General features: G+C 51.1%; 1 protein-coding gene across 1 annotated transcript; it reads left to right on the top strand.

Annotated features, from left to right (window-relative positions):
* Positions 1-968: 968 nt before the first annotated feature.
* Positions 969-11,752, top strand: LOC116862248 (SLAM family member 9-like). The gene is made up of 6 exons (XM_032849447.1): positions 969-1,342; positions 5,270-5,620; positions 7,958-8,230; positions 8,492-8,833; positions 8,938-9,204; positions 11,327-11,752. Exons 1-6 carry the CDS (start codon positions 1,294-1,296, stop codon positions 11,398-11,400), a joined length of 1,356 nt encoding a protein of 451 aa, XP_032705338.1. The 5' UTR covers positions 969-1,293; the 3' UTR covers positions 11,401-11,752.
* Positions 11,753-14,554: the final 2,802 nt, after the last annotated feature.

Raw genomic sequence — 14,554 nt, 5'->3', positions numbered from 1 at the left:
TCACCATAGCACATACCCTCCCCAATGTCCATAACCCCACCTCCCTCTCCCGACCCCCCTCCTTCCCCCGGCAACCCTCAGTTTGTTTTGTGAGATTAAGAGTCTCTTATGCTTTGTCTCCCTCCCAATCCCATCTTGTTTCATTTATTCTTTTCCTCCCCCCAAACCCCCCATGTTACATCTCCATTTCCTCATATCAGGGAGATCATATGATAACTGTCTTTCTCTGACTGACTTATTTCACTAAGCATAATACCCTCTAGTTCCATCCACATCATTGCAAATGGCAAGATTTCGTTTCTTTTGATGGCTGCATAGTATTCCATTGTATATATATACCACATATTCTTTATCCATTCATCTATTGATGGACATCTAGGTTCTTTCCATAGTTTGGCTATTGTGGACATTGCTGCTATAAACATTCGGGTGCACGTGCCCCTTCGGATCACTACATTTGCATCTTTAGGGTAAATACTGAGTAGTGCGATTGCTGGGTTGTAGGGTAGCTCGAGTATGAAGTCTTAAAGACAAAATAGCTTATGGATAATTTTTTTTTTATGCACAAAAACCATCTTCAAGGAGATAAATGATAATGGGGAAGTCTTATTGCCTGGGAAGTAGTTTGCTAAGATCATAACTAAGCAGCAGAGGCATGATTCAAATCAGAAAGTGTCATATCCACTCCACTGCACCCAGCTCTGAGCCATTCTGGGCCTGCTTTTCTCTGCCTGGTGACTCAGTATCTGCCCATGCGCCCAGCAACCATGTAGGTGAGGAGCCCCTGCTATGCGGCGACACTGAGCTAACCACTGGGAATTGAAAGATGAGAAAGGAAGCCTAGGGTGCGGTAGGTGAGGCAGGGGGCAGAGACTAGGGTGACCCAGGAAGCAGATTTGCGGGAGCCAATGTACAGGGCTGAGAAATCCTAAGGGGTTTTGGGGGAGACTCTAGAAACAGTCTGTGGTGACATGGCATTAGGTCAAGCTTGACTAGAAGCAAGAGAACAGGAAAAGCCTCTTCTCCCAGGGCTGTGAGTCTGACTTTACCTTGTAGGGGATGAGGGAGCTTCTGAAGGTTTTAAAGCACGGCTGAGACATTGTCAGCTTTGACTTTTAAGTCATAGCTCCCCTGGCCTTTCTCATATATCGCCTCATGTCTACATCCTGTGACTTCAAAGCTACACGCAATTACTGCGGTAAACTCTAGAAAGAGGAAATATTTGTGGGCTGACATTTACACATTCACAGCTGGTCAGCTGTCCTGAGGCAGGCCATTCTGCTGGTGACTACTATGGGTCTTTCTCTACCAGGATTCCTCCTCTTGCTTGGTCTTTTCACAGGTAAGTCTGTCCCTGCCATTGCCTCCCAGGCACCTCTACCTGCTGCACATTTCTCTTGCCAAGGGTGAGTTTCACTGAAGGTGCTGCCTCTCTGGGAGCCAGGCTCTGTGTGTGTGTGTGTGTGTGTGTGTGTGTGTGTGTGTTGCACGTGCTACCATTTCAGACCGTGCGGGCCCACACTGTGTCCTTGTCATGCTCACATTTCCTCTGCTAATGAGTCACAGGGAGCCCTGGGCATCCCCACACAGGTGGATGGTGGGGGCATGAGATTGAGGACCTGCACTATCTTCATCTTGCCATTTCAGTCATGATCCTTTTACATCTCTTTGCCTCTCCTCCCTCTTCCACCAGCCCCCAGGAGAGACCCTTCATCATGAATTGGGCTTACTGTGTCCCATAAATGACTTCAGTAGGGGATCTCAGCCTGGCACTTAGCGGCTGTTTCTGTCCCTTTAGATTCTTACTGCTTGCTCCTGTCCCTGAGGACCTGAGCAGTGGCAAGAAATAGGCTTGGGAACCAGAGTTGGGGAACAAAGCGTTTGAGAAGTCTGCGTGAGGGGATAGGCTCTGGTCTTGCTTTTGCTTTCATTCAACATCAGGGGAAAACCAGTGTGTGTCATTACGAATGTCACCTGCCTTGGGGTTGTCCCCACCCTAGTCTTTAGGGGTTCTCCTGTAAGCCTGCTGGTGAATCCCTTGATACATTTAAAACTTGGCAGTGAAGGGAAGGAAAAATTTTTCTTTACCCTTGAGATCTCCTACCTGAACTAAGAACTAAATTTATGTGAGACAGATTAACAGGAGAAAAAAACCCAAGGTTTTATGACATGTGCATGGGGGCCCAATAATGAAATTGAGACCTAAAAGAAATGATTGAAGAGGCAGTTTTTGTACTTTTTAGATAAAGAGACAATAAATCTGTGAGGAATTGACAGGACAAAGAAAACTTAACTCTGGGCACTTTGATTAGTAAGGAATTCTGAACAGACTTTGGGCTAGGGGAGTGAATTAGTAAAAAAGTAACAAGGGTTGTTTGTAAGTGTTCTTGGCTCTAACTTTCCCACCCCTGGTGATCAGGCTTCTCCTTACCTCCTGGTCCAGGCAGGCTGCCTTTCACACGGGAGATCTGTTTCCTGCTTTCAGGGGACAGCGGAGGGTCTGAGTGTCCTTGTGCGGACTGGTTCTTAAGCCACTTATTTAAATAATCAGTAGGCCCCAGTGGCCCATCTTGAGTGGCCTGCCCTTGTCACCTATCACAGTTTATAAAGAACATTTACCTAAGTTTTTTTTTTTTTTAAGATTATTTATTTATTTATTTGACAGACAGAGATCACAAGTAGGCAGAGAGGCAGGCAGAGAGAGAGGAGGAAGCAGGCTCCCTGCTAAGCAGAGAGCCTGATGCAGGACTTGATCCCAGGACCCTGAGATCATGACCTGAGCCGAAGGCAGAGGCTTAAGCCACTGAGCCACCCAGGTGCCCAGAACATTTACCTAAGTTAAACAACAATAACGACAACAACAACAACTCTGATTCCCACAACAGATTTGTGATATAGATAAGGCACACAGGATTACACATGTTTTGTGACGACAGACGGAGGCTCAGGGAGATTAGGGGACGTCTTCTGGTGCACAGTCTAGAAGGCAGCACGGCCGGCTGTGGGAATACAGTGGTGCCGTGGAAACTTGGAGAGCAGTGTCCTCGGCCACAGCAGCAGAACTGGCGTGGAGATTCCTGCGAGGTCCCCCTCATCCCCACTTTCCTATCCCCACACAGAGCAAGCTCATCTGCTTGGTGTCCAGGCCAGGTGCTCTGTGGTCCCCGCCCACAGGGGCATCCCCGGGGCACATGGCCAAATAATGGGTAAGACAGGTCTTGCCTTAAAATATGTTCACAGTTCAGTTCAGTTCTGGAAACATCCATTGGGGCTCTTGTGCTGGGTGTGGGGTGGGAATGGGGGTCAGCAGGTCCCTGGGAGGGATTACGTATGATGAGAGCCCATTGCTGGCCACACAGCGTGGTTGACGAGCACCGTCTTTGGGGTCGGGTGAACTTGGATCTTCATGCACTCTGCTGCTTCTGAGCTGGGGACTGGGGACAAGTCAAGATGTTAATCTTTCAAATGGGAAGAAGAGCCCCCACCTTACAATTTTCTTGGGACGTCAGATAAGAGAACGTGTTTACCCTACCGGGCACGGTGTCTGGCATTGGGATTCATGTCCTGATCTGAACCCTTTGTGTCTCCCCTCACTTGGATCCAGAAACAGGATTCAGACCAAGAGTTTCCACACACCTGCACGGCAGCAAACCCTGAGGCTAACGCACCCAGATACTCATTCCCATCCATCGCTCTCCTTGGAGAGCTTGTGAACTATGCGGAAAGACATGCACACAGCATCTGTACGAATCCGGGTGAAGTAAATGCTTAAACCCAAATAAACCAACAAAAGCACAGAGGCTAAAGGAAACCGGGGTGGGCAGTGGCTGGACTGGAAGTATGGAGCCCAACCCGGGAGGAGCCCTTGAATGAGGCCTGATGCGTTACTGCGTCTGAGGGTGGGAGGAGAAGCCACACTGCTCAGTCGCCTTGGGGGTCCCCCAGCCGGATTTCAGGCCCTGGGCCCCACGGGGGGCGAGGAGGGTGCCGCTGATGCCCACACCTGCCGCCCTGCTATGCTTCCCGTCAGTGTGCACGATTCTCTGGGTGCAGCCAAGGTAGCCCCACAGAAGACGTGGATGCCAGGCTGTTGAGTGGACTCTGGTTGGGGGCACAGAATGCAGACCTGCCCCCAGCTTGGGGCGCCCAGTCCCCCAGGACAGCAGCCCCCTCCCACCCCTTGGACCCACACCTACCCTCCCAGGACTTCTTGGGTCAACTTGGCAAAGTGACTCACCACCTGGCCTGGGAACAGCGATGCGGTGGACGGTCTTGTGTCCCACTCTGAATCAGGATCCAGATCCTTCCCGAGCCACTCCAAACCACTGAGCTGCACACCTGGGTCAGTTTCAAATTTTCTGTTTCCTGGGACAGCGTGGCAGTGTTGCAAAAATATTGCAACGGTCACACGACTGAGCACTGGTTTTTGCATTTCTCGATGAGGGCGCTGGTGAGTTTCGGTCAGAGCGCGAACAAGGTACAGTCACCAACTTGTTCCAGTGACATCAAGAATCTCGAATAACATTTAAGCCCACAAAGTCCTGGAAGATGGCACCCCCTGCTTCACAGGTGAGAAAGCCAGGACTCAGAGAGGCATAAGTCACCTCCCAAGATCATACAGCTCGTACCTTGCAAGGGTTTGAACTCGGGCAGTCTGACTAGTGCCGTGGTGCTTCTGCTCTTCTCCCGAGTAGCTGGGTCTTGGATGACTGTCCCCTGACTCCCCTCCAGCTTGCTTGGCCAGCCCAGCACTAGCCTTCCTTCTAGGAAGATGTTCGCGGAACCCAGGCGGAGCCTCAGAGCTCGCTTCTGTTCAACACAGACTGAACATGCCATGATGTGGGACGCTGCAGTGTGGTGTCTGCTCCGGTGGGGCTGGGCTAACTGAGTTCTGATCTGATTGCCTGGATCAGCAAGAGCGTGGCTCAGGGTAACCGCAGAGCTCGTCCCCAGGCACCTCCCAGGGATTTCCTTTCTCTCCATTCCACTCAGCATCGGCGACCCTAGCCCAGCCTCTATGAATTATTTTATTACATGTGAATTAGTTACTGTAAATGCCGAAGAAGGCCACTTGGCCATGAAGGGAAGGGGCTGACTTGTGCTCCTGTTCTACCAGCAGCCAGCTGTTGTCAGCCAGACGTAGCCAGCTATGTCGTCTGGGGCAAGCCACGTCATTTCTTTGGCATCCCTTCCCTGACTCTCTCAGGCCTGTTGTGAGCCTCTGGCTTAGTTGGGCTGCCCTTGAAGCTTCTGATCTGTGTCTCTGCAGGGACAGGGGTTTCCGGACAGGACCCAGGCCTTGTGACGGTAACTGGGACCCTAGGGGGCTCTGTCACTCTGCCTCTGCAGCTACAGGCTGGACAGCCGGTGGAGAGCATCTCTTGGATGTCCCGTTCCTCCTCCATGGCCATAGCCACTGTAACCTTGGCAGAAGCAGGAGGGCCAGACACCTTCCACCAGGCAGACACCCGGTACTGGGGTCGCGTGAGTGTGGTGGGGCCAGGCTACTCGCTTCAGATCAGCAACCTGAGCTGGAATGACGCGGGGCCCTACCGAGCCCACGTGAACCTGAGGGGCTCCCGCATCACCCGCACCCGGGAGTACCAACTGCAAGTGCACGGTGAGTGTCCCGCCCGCGGCCACAGGTGTGGGGCGACGCCCGTCTTTCAGGCTTTCTCACAGCCTTTCCCACATCTGTTTCAGTAACATTTACGGTTTTCCTGATTGCAAAGCTAACAATGCACGCTCACTGTAAAAAACACAAGAAACCACGTGAAGTAGAGTTGCCCGGGAGCATCTCCTGAACAACGTTAAGGCCCAGGATGTGGCCCAGGATGTGGCCACAGAGCCCCCAGGGTCTGTAGTGGGCAGAGAAGGGACCTCAGCCCTGAGAACTCAGTCACGCCACAGCCTTCTTGAGCTTGCTCGAGGCTGAAGTGGGAGCAGTCCATCGGGTGAGGGGAAACTCCTGGGAGCTAGATCTGCAGACGTGCGGGAGTGCTGGGGTCACACTGCTTAAAGGTACTTAAGGGTTGTTTCAGGAGGGAAAACTGTAACAGAGACACCAGAGGTGGGGGCAGGCGCCCCAGCAGCAAGGAGGGCGAGCTGATTCAGACAGTAAAGATACAATAAGCCAGTTTTAGATTCAGACCGCTTATTACTCATACAGAGTGTGAAAGAGTAACCTGGGTCCCTTATACCACAAAGAATGACAAAAGGTGCTAGTTGGCCACAATGCAGGGGCCAGAACACCCCATTGCCAGAGAACCAGCTCTGGGGGGTGGTCTGCAGTTCTGTTAGGAGCAGGAAGCCCCTTCCTCAGGAGTGCATCCCAGGGGAGACTGTGGGGTTGGCGGAGAGGGTTTTCGGCATGTCAGGGCCACTGTCTTCTCCTGTTCTGGGAGGATCCCAGGGCATTTTGCTAAGACTCAGATCAGCTGTGGTTCCAGTCTTTGCCCGAGGGACATGGCCGAGGTCGAGAGGGGCAGTGGCCTAGCTGCCCGCTCCCCCCCCACAGTGGGAAGCAAGAAGGTGCAGGTGTGAGTGCGGACAGACACGGGGAAGCTCGCCGATGGAGGGAGGAAGAGAAGATTTTCAGCCTGAGTCATGAGTTAGGAAATACTCCTATTTGATGAGGCAACTTTTTTAGTGTGAGAAAATGGACTTGCTTCCTGGGGAGAAAGCGTTTCTGCCACAAATCAGGCCTGGGTTCTCAGACAGCTCGAGGGCACACCGGGGCTTCGGGGACCTTGGTGGGACTAGGGTGGTCCAGGGCTGGTGGGAGAGCCCCTCTCGTCGGCCCCAGTGAAGCGGAAACAGAGAAGGTAACAGCCAGCAGCTCGTCCTTCTCAGGGAGCTCTTCAAGTCACTGCGACCTCACAACAGCCCTGCACGCAGCAGCAGGAGACGGGTTTTTCTTCTGGGCTGCCGAAACCAGTCTCAGAGAAAAGTGACCCAGAGGTAGAAAGTGGCAGAGTCAGAATTAGAACTCAGGCCCCCTGATGCCACATCCTGAGTGTCTGGTTTGTCCTGTGTTAATGGGCTTGAGCTAGAGAGGATGCTGAGGGGAAAGGGGCCTGCAGGGGGGAGTCACGGAGGAAGGATCTGGGTTCCAGAGGACCACGCGGAGGGGAGGCAGCCCAAAGTCACCCAGCCTGCCTTCTCGCCAGGGGGCATTCTGGGTGGTGGGCCCTATTTTTGCCCAGTTGAGCTGCCCCTGGGGCTGCCATCAGGCGGCAGGAAGCAGAGCAGCCTTCTCCCACACCCGTGCCTCTGCTGAGCCTGATCCATCCCCTCTCTCAGCGACTCTTCCTGTCACTGTCAAACTCACTGGCTCTGGCCTGGGGACACAGCCAGAACGTGGAAACCTTAAGGAAGCATCTGAGCTCCTGGTCCTGGGGAAGAGGGGTGGGGTGCAGGTTGAAGGGAGTACACGGGAGTGGGAGAGCCCTCAAAAGCCAAGGGCCAGATCTTCTGGGAGCCTCGCTGGGCCTCCAGGAGCTTGGGCATCCGGGGGCTGGAAGTGTCCTGCAGAGACCCCTCCTGGGAAGAGATGTAATCACAACACGGTTCTGTGAGGTGTGTACACACGACCTTCAGGTAGTTAGTGCAGGGTGGGAACCCAGGCTTGGGGGGCAGATCCAATGGGTTTGGGTCTGGGAATCCTCATTTAATAGACGGGACTCTGGACAAGTTACCTGAAGCTCTCTGAGCCCGTTACACAGAGTAGGTGCCCAACCTCTGCTCCCTACTTCACACAGTGGTTCTGGGAATCAGTGATGCTCTGCGGCCGGGCCTCCTGAAGCCCAAAACTCTCCAGTAGCTGTGGGCAGATTCTGCCTCCGTTTCTCCTTGTGCATATTCAGGAGGAGGCAGAGTCTTGGCCTCAATGCGTCGTGTCTTCTGCCCTGTGAAGGGAGGCCACACAGTCTTTGGTTGGTTCATTTTGTGCCCACAGAGCAGCTGGCCCAGCCCCGTGTCACACTGAGCTCCAGGGTCGGCGAGAATGGACACTGTATCTTCATCCTGACGTGTGTGGCCGACAGCAGAAGAGGCTCTGTGACCTACAGCTGGCTACCTCTGGGACCCCGGACGGTTGTGTCCCATGGAGGGTCTGTCCTCAGTGTTTCCTCAGGGCCCGGGGACAGGTCTCTGACCTTCACCTGTATGGTCAAGAACCCAGTCAGTAACAGCAGCTCCCTCCCCGTCTCAGTGCCATCCTCATGTCCAGGTACCTGGGACCTGAGCACACTCTGTGCCCTGGGGCTCTGAAATGGACAGTGGTGGGGCGCAGGGTCGCTTCAGGCCCCGGGGAGAACACTGGGGCTGGGTGCGTTGGGCCAGTGTGGTCAGGGGAGGGTGGGGAAGGCCCACCGGAGCCCGTGTGGACGCTGGAGGGGTTTGGGCAGGAGGAGCCCCACCGGGCCTGGGTGGCCCTGAGCGCATAGGGGAGAACCTGGCATTGAAGCTGTGGTTTTCCGTCTGTCTGCAGGGCCAGGAATCCTGGCAGGGGAGACCGTGGGGGAGACAGTGACCGGTCTCCTCGGGGACTTGGCCATTTTGCCCCTGGAGCTCCTGGCTGGGCAGGAAGTGGAAAGGGTCACCTGGAGCTCTGGAGGGCTTGCTGCCGTTATGCAACGAGGGCCAGGAGGCCAGCCCGTCCTGGCTGCCGGGACTCAGGGACTGAGCAGCAGACGGTGGCATGCCCTCCCCGACAGCTACTCTCTTCAGATCAGGCCCCTGACGCTGCAGGACTCCGGCCTCTACAGAGCCTTGATCACCCTGCAGAGTCCCCCGATCAACATCACCAAGGATTTCACCCTGCGTGTCTATGGTGAGGGGCGTGGAGGGCTCACGTTTGAACTTTGACCTTTCCTCTCTCCCCTGCTTGGCCAGACCAGAGTCTGCTCAGAGCTCGAACTTTCCTTCCTTGCACAGAGAAGCTACAGGAGCCCAATATCACTGTCAGCTCCCAGATCATGAAGGATGGGGCCTGCTACATCACTCTGATCTGCTCCCTGCAACAGGCTGGAGAGGACGTTCAGTACAGATGGGCACCCCTCGGCCAGGGGGCAGTTATGTCCCACGGAGGAACCACTCTCCACGTCTCCTGGAGACCGGGGGCCAGTGACAGCTATCACTGCACTGCCAGCAACCCAGTCAGCCAGAGATCCAGCTTCATCCCCGCAGGGCCACTCTGCTCAGGTAACCCCTCCCTGGGGTGAGCCCTCCTCCCTGTGGGGCCAGGTGCTCAGCACCTCCACCTGCCAGTCCTCCTGGTGGAAGGAAAGCAGGGAGTGTCTCTGGGGTGGCAGGAAATGCGGGCTCTGGGGCCACCCTCCCAGGATGTCCAGCCCCAGCCTCCATGCCTGGGCACTCACCTCACTCTTGGGACTCCCCGAAGGAAAGAGCTTCCCCCAGCCCACGCAGTCCTGCCCAGCCCACTGAGGAGGCATCCCAAGTGTCCCTGGCCATGTCCTCAGTGAAGCCTGGAGCTGCTGTAAGATGGAAATCCCAGGCTGTGCCCCTCCGGCGTCAAGGGCAGTGACACAGTGACACAAACTCATGGTGTCCCTTGCCTGTTCTCAGCCGTCTCCTGAGCATCTCTCCGCTCCCGTCTCTGGTTCCTTACCAACCACTTGCTCTTCCACCCTTTGTGGCTGGCCTGCCCCCAGTGGCCTCTTCATTGCTAAGTCCAGGGGCCACTCCTCACTCGCGTTCTCCTCAGGCCGCTCTCCTCAAGGCCCTGGGCCGCTGGCTCCTGGGGGGTCTTCTCTTGTATCGCAGTCCCTTAGGGTCCTGTCCAGGCCTTTCTGTTGCCCCGGGGCAGAAAGCTGGGTGTCATTAAGAACCCCCGTTTCCCACTGCTGCCTGCCTGTGCTCACGCTCCCAGTTACTCCACTCTCTCCCCTCTGGATCCCCTGCTGGTCACGCTGCTCGGGGATGAGTTCTGAAACAGAGATGCTCGGGTTACTTTTCTGCTTTAAACCTTGTGGTGTCTGCCCATCATCAAGGTATAAAAATATTATCCCCTCTACATTCATTTAAGTAACTCAGGTTTACAGAGCATTTATTATTATTATTGTTGTTATTTTAATTGAGATATATATAGTTAATGTATAATATTAGTTCCAGGTGTGTAACACCGTGAGTCAACATTTATATCATCATGAAATGTTCACCAAGATGTGTTCCATGCAAAGTTATTACAGTATCATTGACTGTATTTCCTATGTTGTGCTTTTCACTCTCATGACTTATTCCTTGAAGTAGCATTTTATAAACTTACAGAGCATTTTTTTTTTGAGAGAGAGAGAGCATGTGTCTGTGTGCAAGTGGGGTGGGAGGATCAGAGAGAGAGGGAGAGAAAATCTAAAGCAAGCTCCACGATCAGTGTGGACCCCAATGTGGGGTTTGATCCCCTGACCCTGAGATCATGACCTGAGCCAAAACCAAAAGTCAGATGCTTAACTGACTGACCAACCAGGCACCCCTTACAGAGCATTTTTTAAAAGATTTTGTTTGTCAAAGAGAGAGAGAATGAGAACACGGGGTGGGGGAGAGAAGGAGAGGGAGAAGCAGACTCCTCACTGAGCAGGGAGCCCAATGCGGGACTCGATCCCAGGACCCTGAGATCATGCCCCGATCCAAAGGCAGATACTTAACTGACTGAACCACCCAGAGCATTTTTCAAAAAGATTTTATTTGTAAGTCAACTCTATGCCCAGTGTGGCGCTTGGACCCCTAACCTTGAGATCAAGAGTTGCATGTTCCACCAACTGAGCCAGCCAGGCACCCCCAGAGCATTTTTAAGGTGCCTTGTGTTATTCTAGGAATTGAGGGTAGAGTGAAAAAGAGGTCTGGATGAATGGGCACTCCTCAGGGAACTGTCACAATTGTCACAAGGTGCAGCTAACCCTACTAAATGATTTGGTTGGGTACTGAGCATGTTGTATTAGGGACTTCACCTGTGTCTGTCTTCTCCTTTGAATGAGACCAAAGCTCATTTTCATCCTCTCTATATCTCCAATACACAGCATGGAATAGGCCTGGAAAATGTGAATCTGACAGTGATTCGGGGAGCAGCCAGTGCTGGGTGTAATGGGGCACGAGGAAACGTGGTAGTTGGCTGTGGACACTAATGTTCTCCCTGCCTCTTCATGGGGCCCAGAGGGCAGTTCATCTCTGTCCCCCAGACTCAGCTTTCTTAAGGGCCTCCAGTCCCCTGAGTCTTCTTGGAATCTCTTCCCCTGCCTGCCTGTCTTCTGTCTCTTGTCTTCCCTTCCTTTTACCCCAGTGGCTAACCTGTGGTCATTGTTTCATTCAGCCTCCTTCCTACTCTGCTCCTGGAAGAAGGAATTTCTTCTCATTTTGATCCTGGGAGCTTTGCAGATTGAGTAGATTGACTCTGACAAGTGGAGAAGCCAAGAGGACTGTGAGAAGGTGTCACCCTGTGAGACACAGAGATAAAGAATTCTGTCCCTGAAGTGCCACCTGCCACCATCTCCTGGCGAGAGAGAAATCAGTCCCTGTTGATACATAAAACCTATTTCATTGACATACAGTTCAAAATTGTCAAGAAACTGCTACATATCTTCTGTTTAAAATAACCTGTTTATGTTTTATTTAATCACCTTTTAGAGTGTTCAGACAGAAAAGAGGACTTATTCATTTATTCATTTAAGAAAAGTTGCATGTTTGTGGGGCGCCTGGGTGGCTCAGTTGGTTAAGCCTCTGCCTTCAGCTCAGGTCATGATCCCAGGGTCCACATTGGGCTCTCCACTCAGCAGGGAGCCTGTTTCCCCTGTTCTCTCTCTGCCTCCCTCTCTGCCTACTTGTGATCTCTGTCTGTCAAATAAATAAATACAATCTTAAAAAAAAAAGAAGGTTTGTGAGATGATTAAGTGTTGTGAATATACGTATTCATCTTCTGTTAACTTTGAAGTAAATGGGCTAAGAGAGCCCAGATTGAACTTAAATTTTATCTTCTTGGAGCAGCCTTTTGATCACCTTATTTATCCAAATCTTTCCTCTTATTCATAATCATTGTACCCAGCTCAATTTTGTCAAAATTATCACAATTTGTACATACATATTTATTTGTTGGATTTTTTTTTTCTTGCTCACTTTCTGTCTCCCCCACAAGATGTTTAGCTCCAAGAGCTGTATCTGTTTAGTTCACAACATAAATTCAATGGCAATAGAGTGCTTAGCTTATGGCAGATATTTTAATATTTTTTGAATGAATGAATAACTAATGGATGAGAGTTAAGAAACTTTTTCTTAAGATCTAAGGACTATCAGATTTCATAATCATTTGGGATCTGTACCAGTGTGTGTATTTTCTTTCTTCTTTTAATAGAGGAGGAAGGAAATGGAATCCTTATCCTGAAATTTCTGTTGTCAGGCCATCACAGGCAACCACGTTGGCATTCAGATTATGCTGAGCTGAAAACAGTCAAGGCTCAAAAGACTTAGGGAAGAAGATTTGACAACCCCCAGTCCCAAGAATTTAGACAGAGGACCAGCTCCAAGAAGATAAACATCACTATAGATAACTACAGTATAAGAGGAACTAAGGATGGCAGACAGGGAGGAATTTAGCCAATTCTGTTAAAATTCCTCTCCATGTCCCATAGTTTCTGTGTGGCCCCACAGACATTTGTTTTTTACCATTTATTCTGTTTCCTCTTCCTGTGAATTGACTTCCTTCCCTTTGAAGTCCCAGACCCCTATCCCCTTCTCCTTATATCAGGACAACATATATTCCCCATTTTGCCTGTCTTTGGAATTTCCGTGTATATGTGGATTTAATTTGTACAAAACTAAATCTGATTTTCTCCTGTCACTCTGTCTGTGACAGTGTGATTCTTCGTCTAGCTAGAAGGATCTTGAAGAGCAGAGGAAATTCTTCCTTCTCAACATCTACTAAGGAGTTTGCTTGCATCTAAGTAGTTTGCTTGACCCTCTGTAATGGGTTTCTCCCACTGCAGTCACTGAAATTTTAGAAGCACAAGTCCTCTTGGCCAGACACGTTGACTTTCTTCCTTGAAGGTCTCACTGTGTCCAGAGTCTGCATGGACTCTGTCCTCAGATCCAGCTCTCCTTTCCTGTAAGGAGGTCCTACTTACTGGTAGACTTCAGCTCAATCATCATTGTGTGGGAGAAGCCTTCCCTGATCCTGGCAACAGCCCCCATTACAGGTTATCCTTATACCATGCATCTTTTTGTTTATACAAGTCATTGTTGCTGTGGTGGTATTTGGAGATAATTTGATTCTTGGCTTCTAAAAAGGAAACTCTTTTCTCTCTCTAATGCACCAACTACAGGAAAACTTCTCTGTTCTTTTCTACTCAAAATGAACACATTTGACACTAAATGTGTGGCTTTCCCCTTACACCAACCAATTCTCCAACACCAGCTAGGTGTCCTACAAGTCAATGAAGATTTGACACTATTTACTTAGTGTCAGATCCCACAAGTGAAGGGCTCAGTCCCAAAAGACTGCTCCCACTTCAGAGGCCAATTACAAGTCTGGGCCCACCATACTTCTGACCGAAGTTTATGAGGTATAGTCTAAGGCTTCCATAACTCCCTCCTGGGGGAAAAGAGTTTGCTAGAATGGCTCACAGAACTAAGGAAAAATAGTTTACTTACTACATTACTGGTTTATTACAAAAGGAAACATCTCAGGAATAGTCAAGTGGAAGACATGGACAGGGCAAAGTATGTAGGGGTGTGTGTGGAGTGTCTGTGCTCACTCTAGGTGTCCCACTCCCCAGAACCTCCATGTGCTCACCAATCTGGAAGCCCTCTGAACCCCTCTGTCTGGGGTCTTTTTATGGAGGCATCATTATGTAGGCATGATTGATTAATCACCGTACATTGGTGACAGAATTTTATCTCCAGCCTCTCTCCCATCCCGGGATGTTGGGGGTAGGAGGTAGGGAATTTGGGAAAAATAGGGCTGAAGTTCCAACCCTCTAACCATTTCGTTGATTCTCCAGGCAACCAGCCCTGAGGCTATCCAGGCGCCTCCAGCCACCAGTCATCTCATTAACATACAAAAACCCCACTTATCTCTTTGAAGATTCCAGGGATTTTAGGAGCTCTTTTGGAGGAACCTGGGAGGAAGACCAGCTCTATACTATTATCTTTCAATTTCACAGCCTCCCTCAGAATTAACCACCTGAAGGATAAAGACCTCTGTTTGGTCACTGCTCTATTTTCTGTGTTGAGCACAGTATCTGGTACTTGGTGGTACCCAGTAAGGAATGCGTGCGTGGTTGAGTGAATGCCTGCCTGACATGGTACAGACACCTTCTTTCCTCCCCCACCAGAGTTTCTGTATTTATGAGCTGTATTAGCAGCTTCTACACCCTAAACCACACAGCTTTGGGTGCTGCATTTGATGGACCTTGACGTGAAAGGTGGCTTCCTGACCCAACACGCGGGTGGTTTCCTTTACCTCCTGACTGAGCTCATGAGGTGAATGCTTTTTCTGCACATGAATTTGGAAAGGTTCCTACTGAAAGTCCAGGCTTCAGATCTCCCG

The sequence above is a fragment of the Lontra canadensis genome, unplaced genomic scaffold (genome assembly GCF_010015895.1).
Source record: "Lontra canadensis isolate GAN:19392208 unplaced genomic scaffold, GSC_riverotter_1.0 scaffold230, whole genome shotgun sequence".
In the NCBI taxonomy this organism is placed as follows: Eukaryota; Metazoa; Chordata; class Mammalia; order Carnivora; family Mustelidae; genus Lontra; species Lontra canadensis.
Note: the sequence above shows the minus strand (reverse complement) of the source record. Positions and strands in the feature narration are given on the sequence as shown.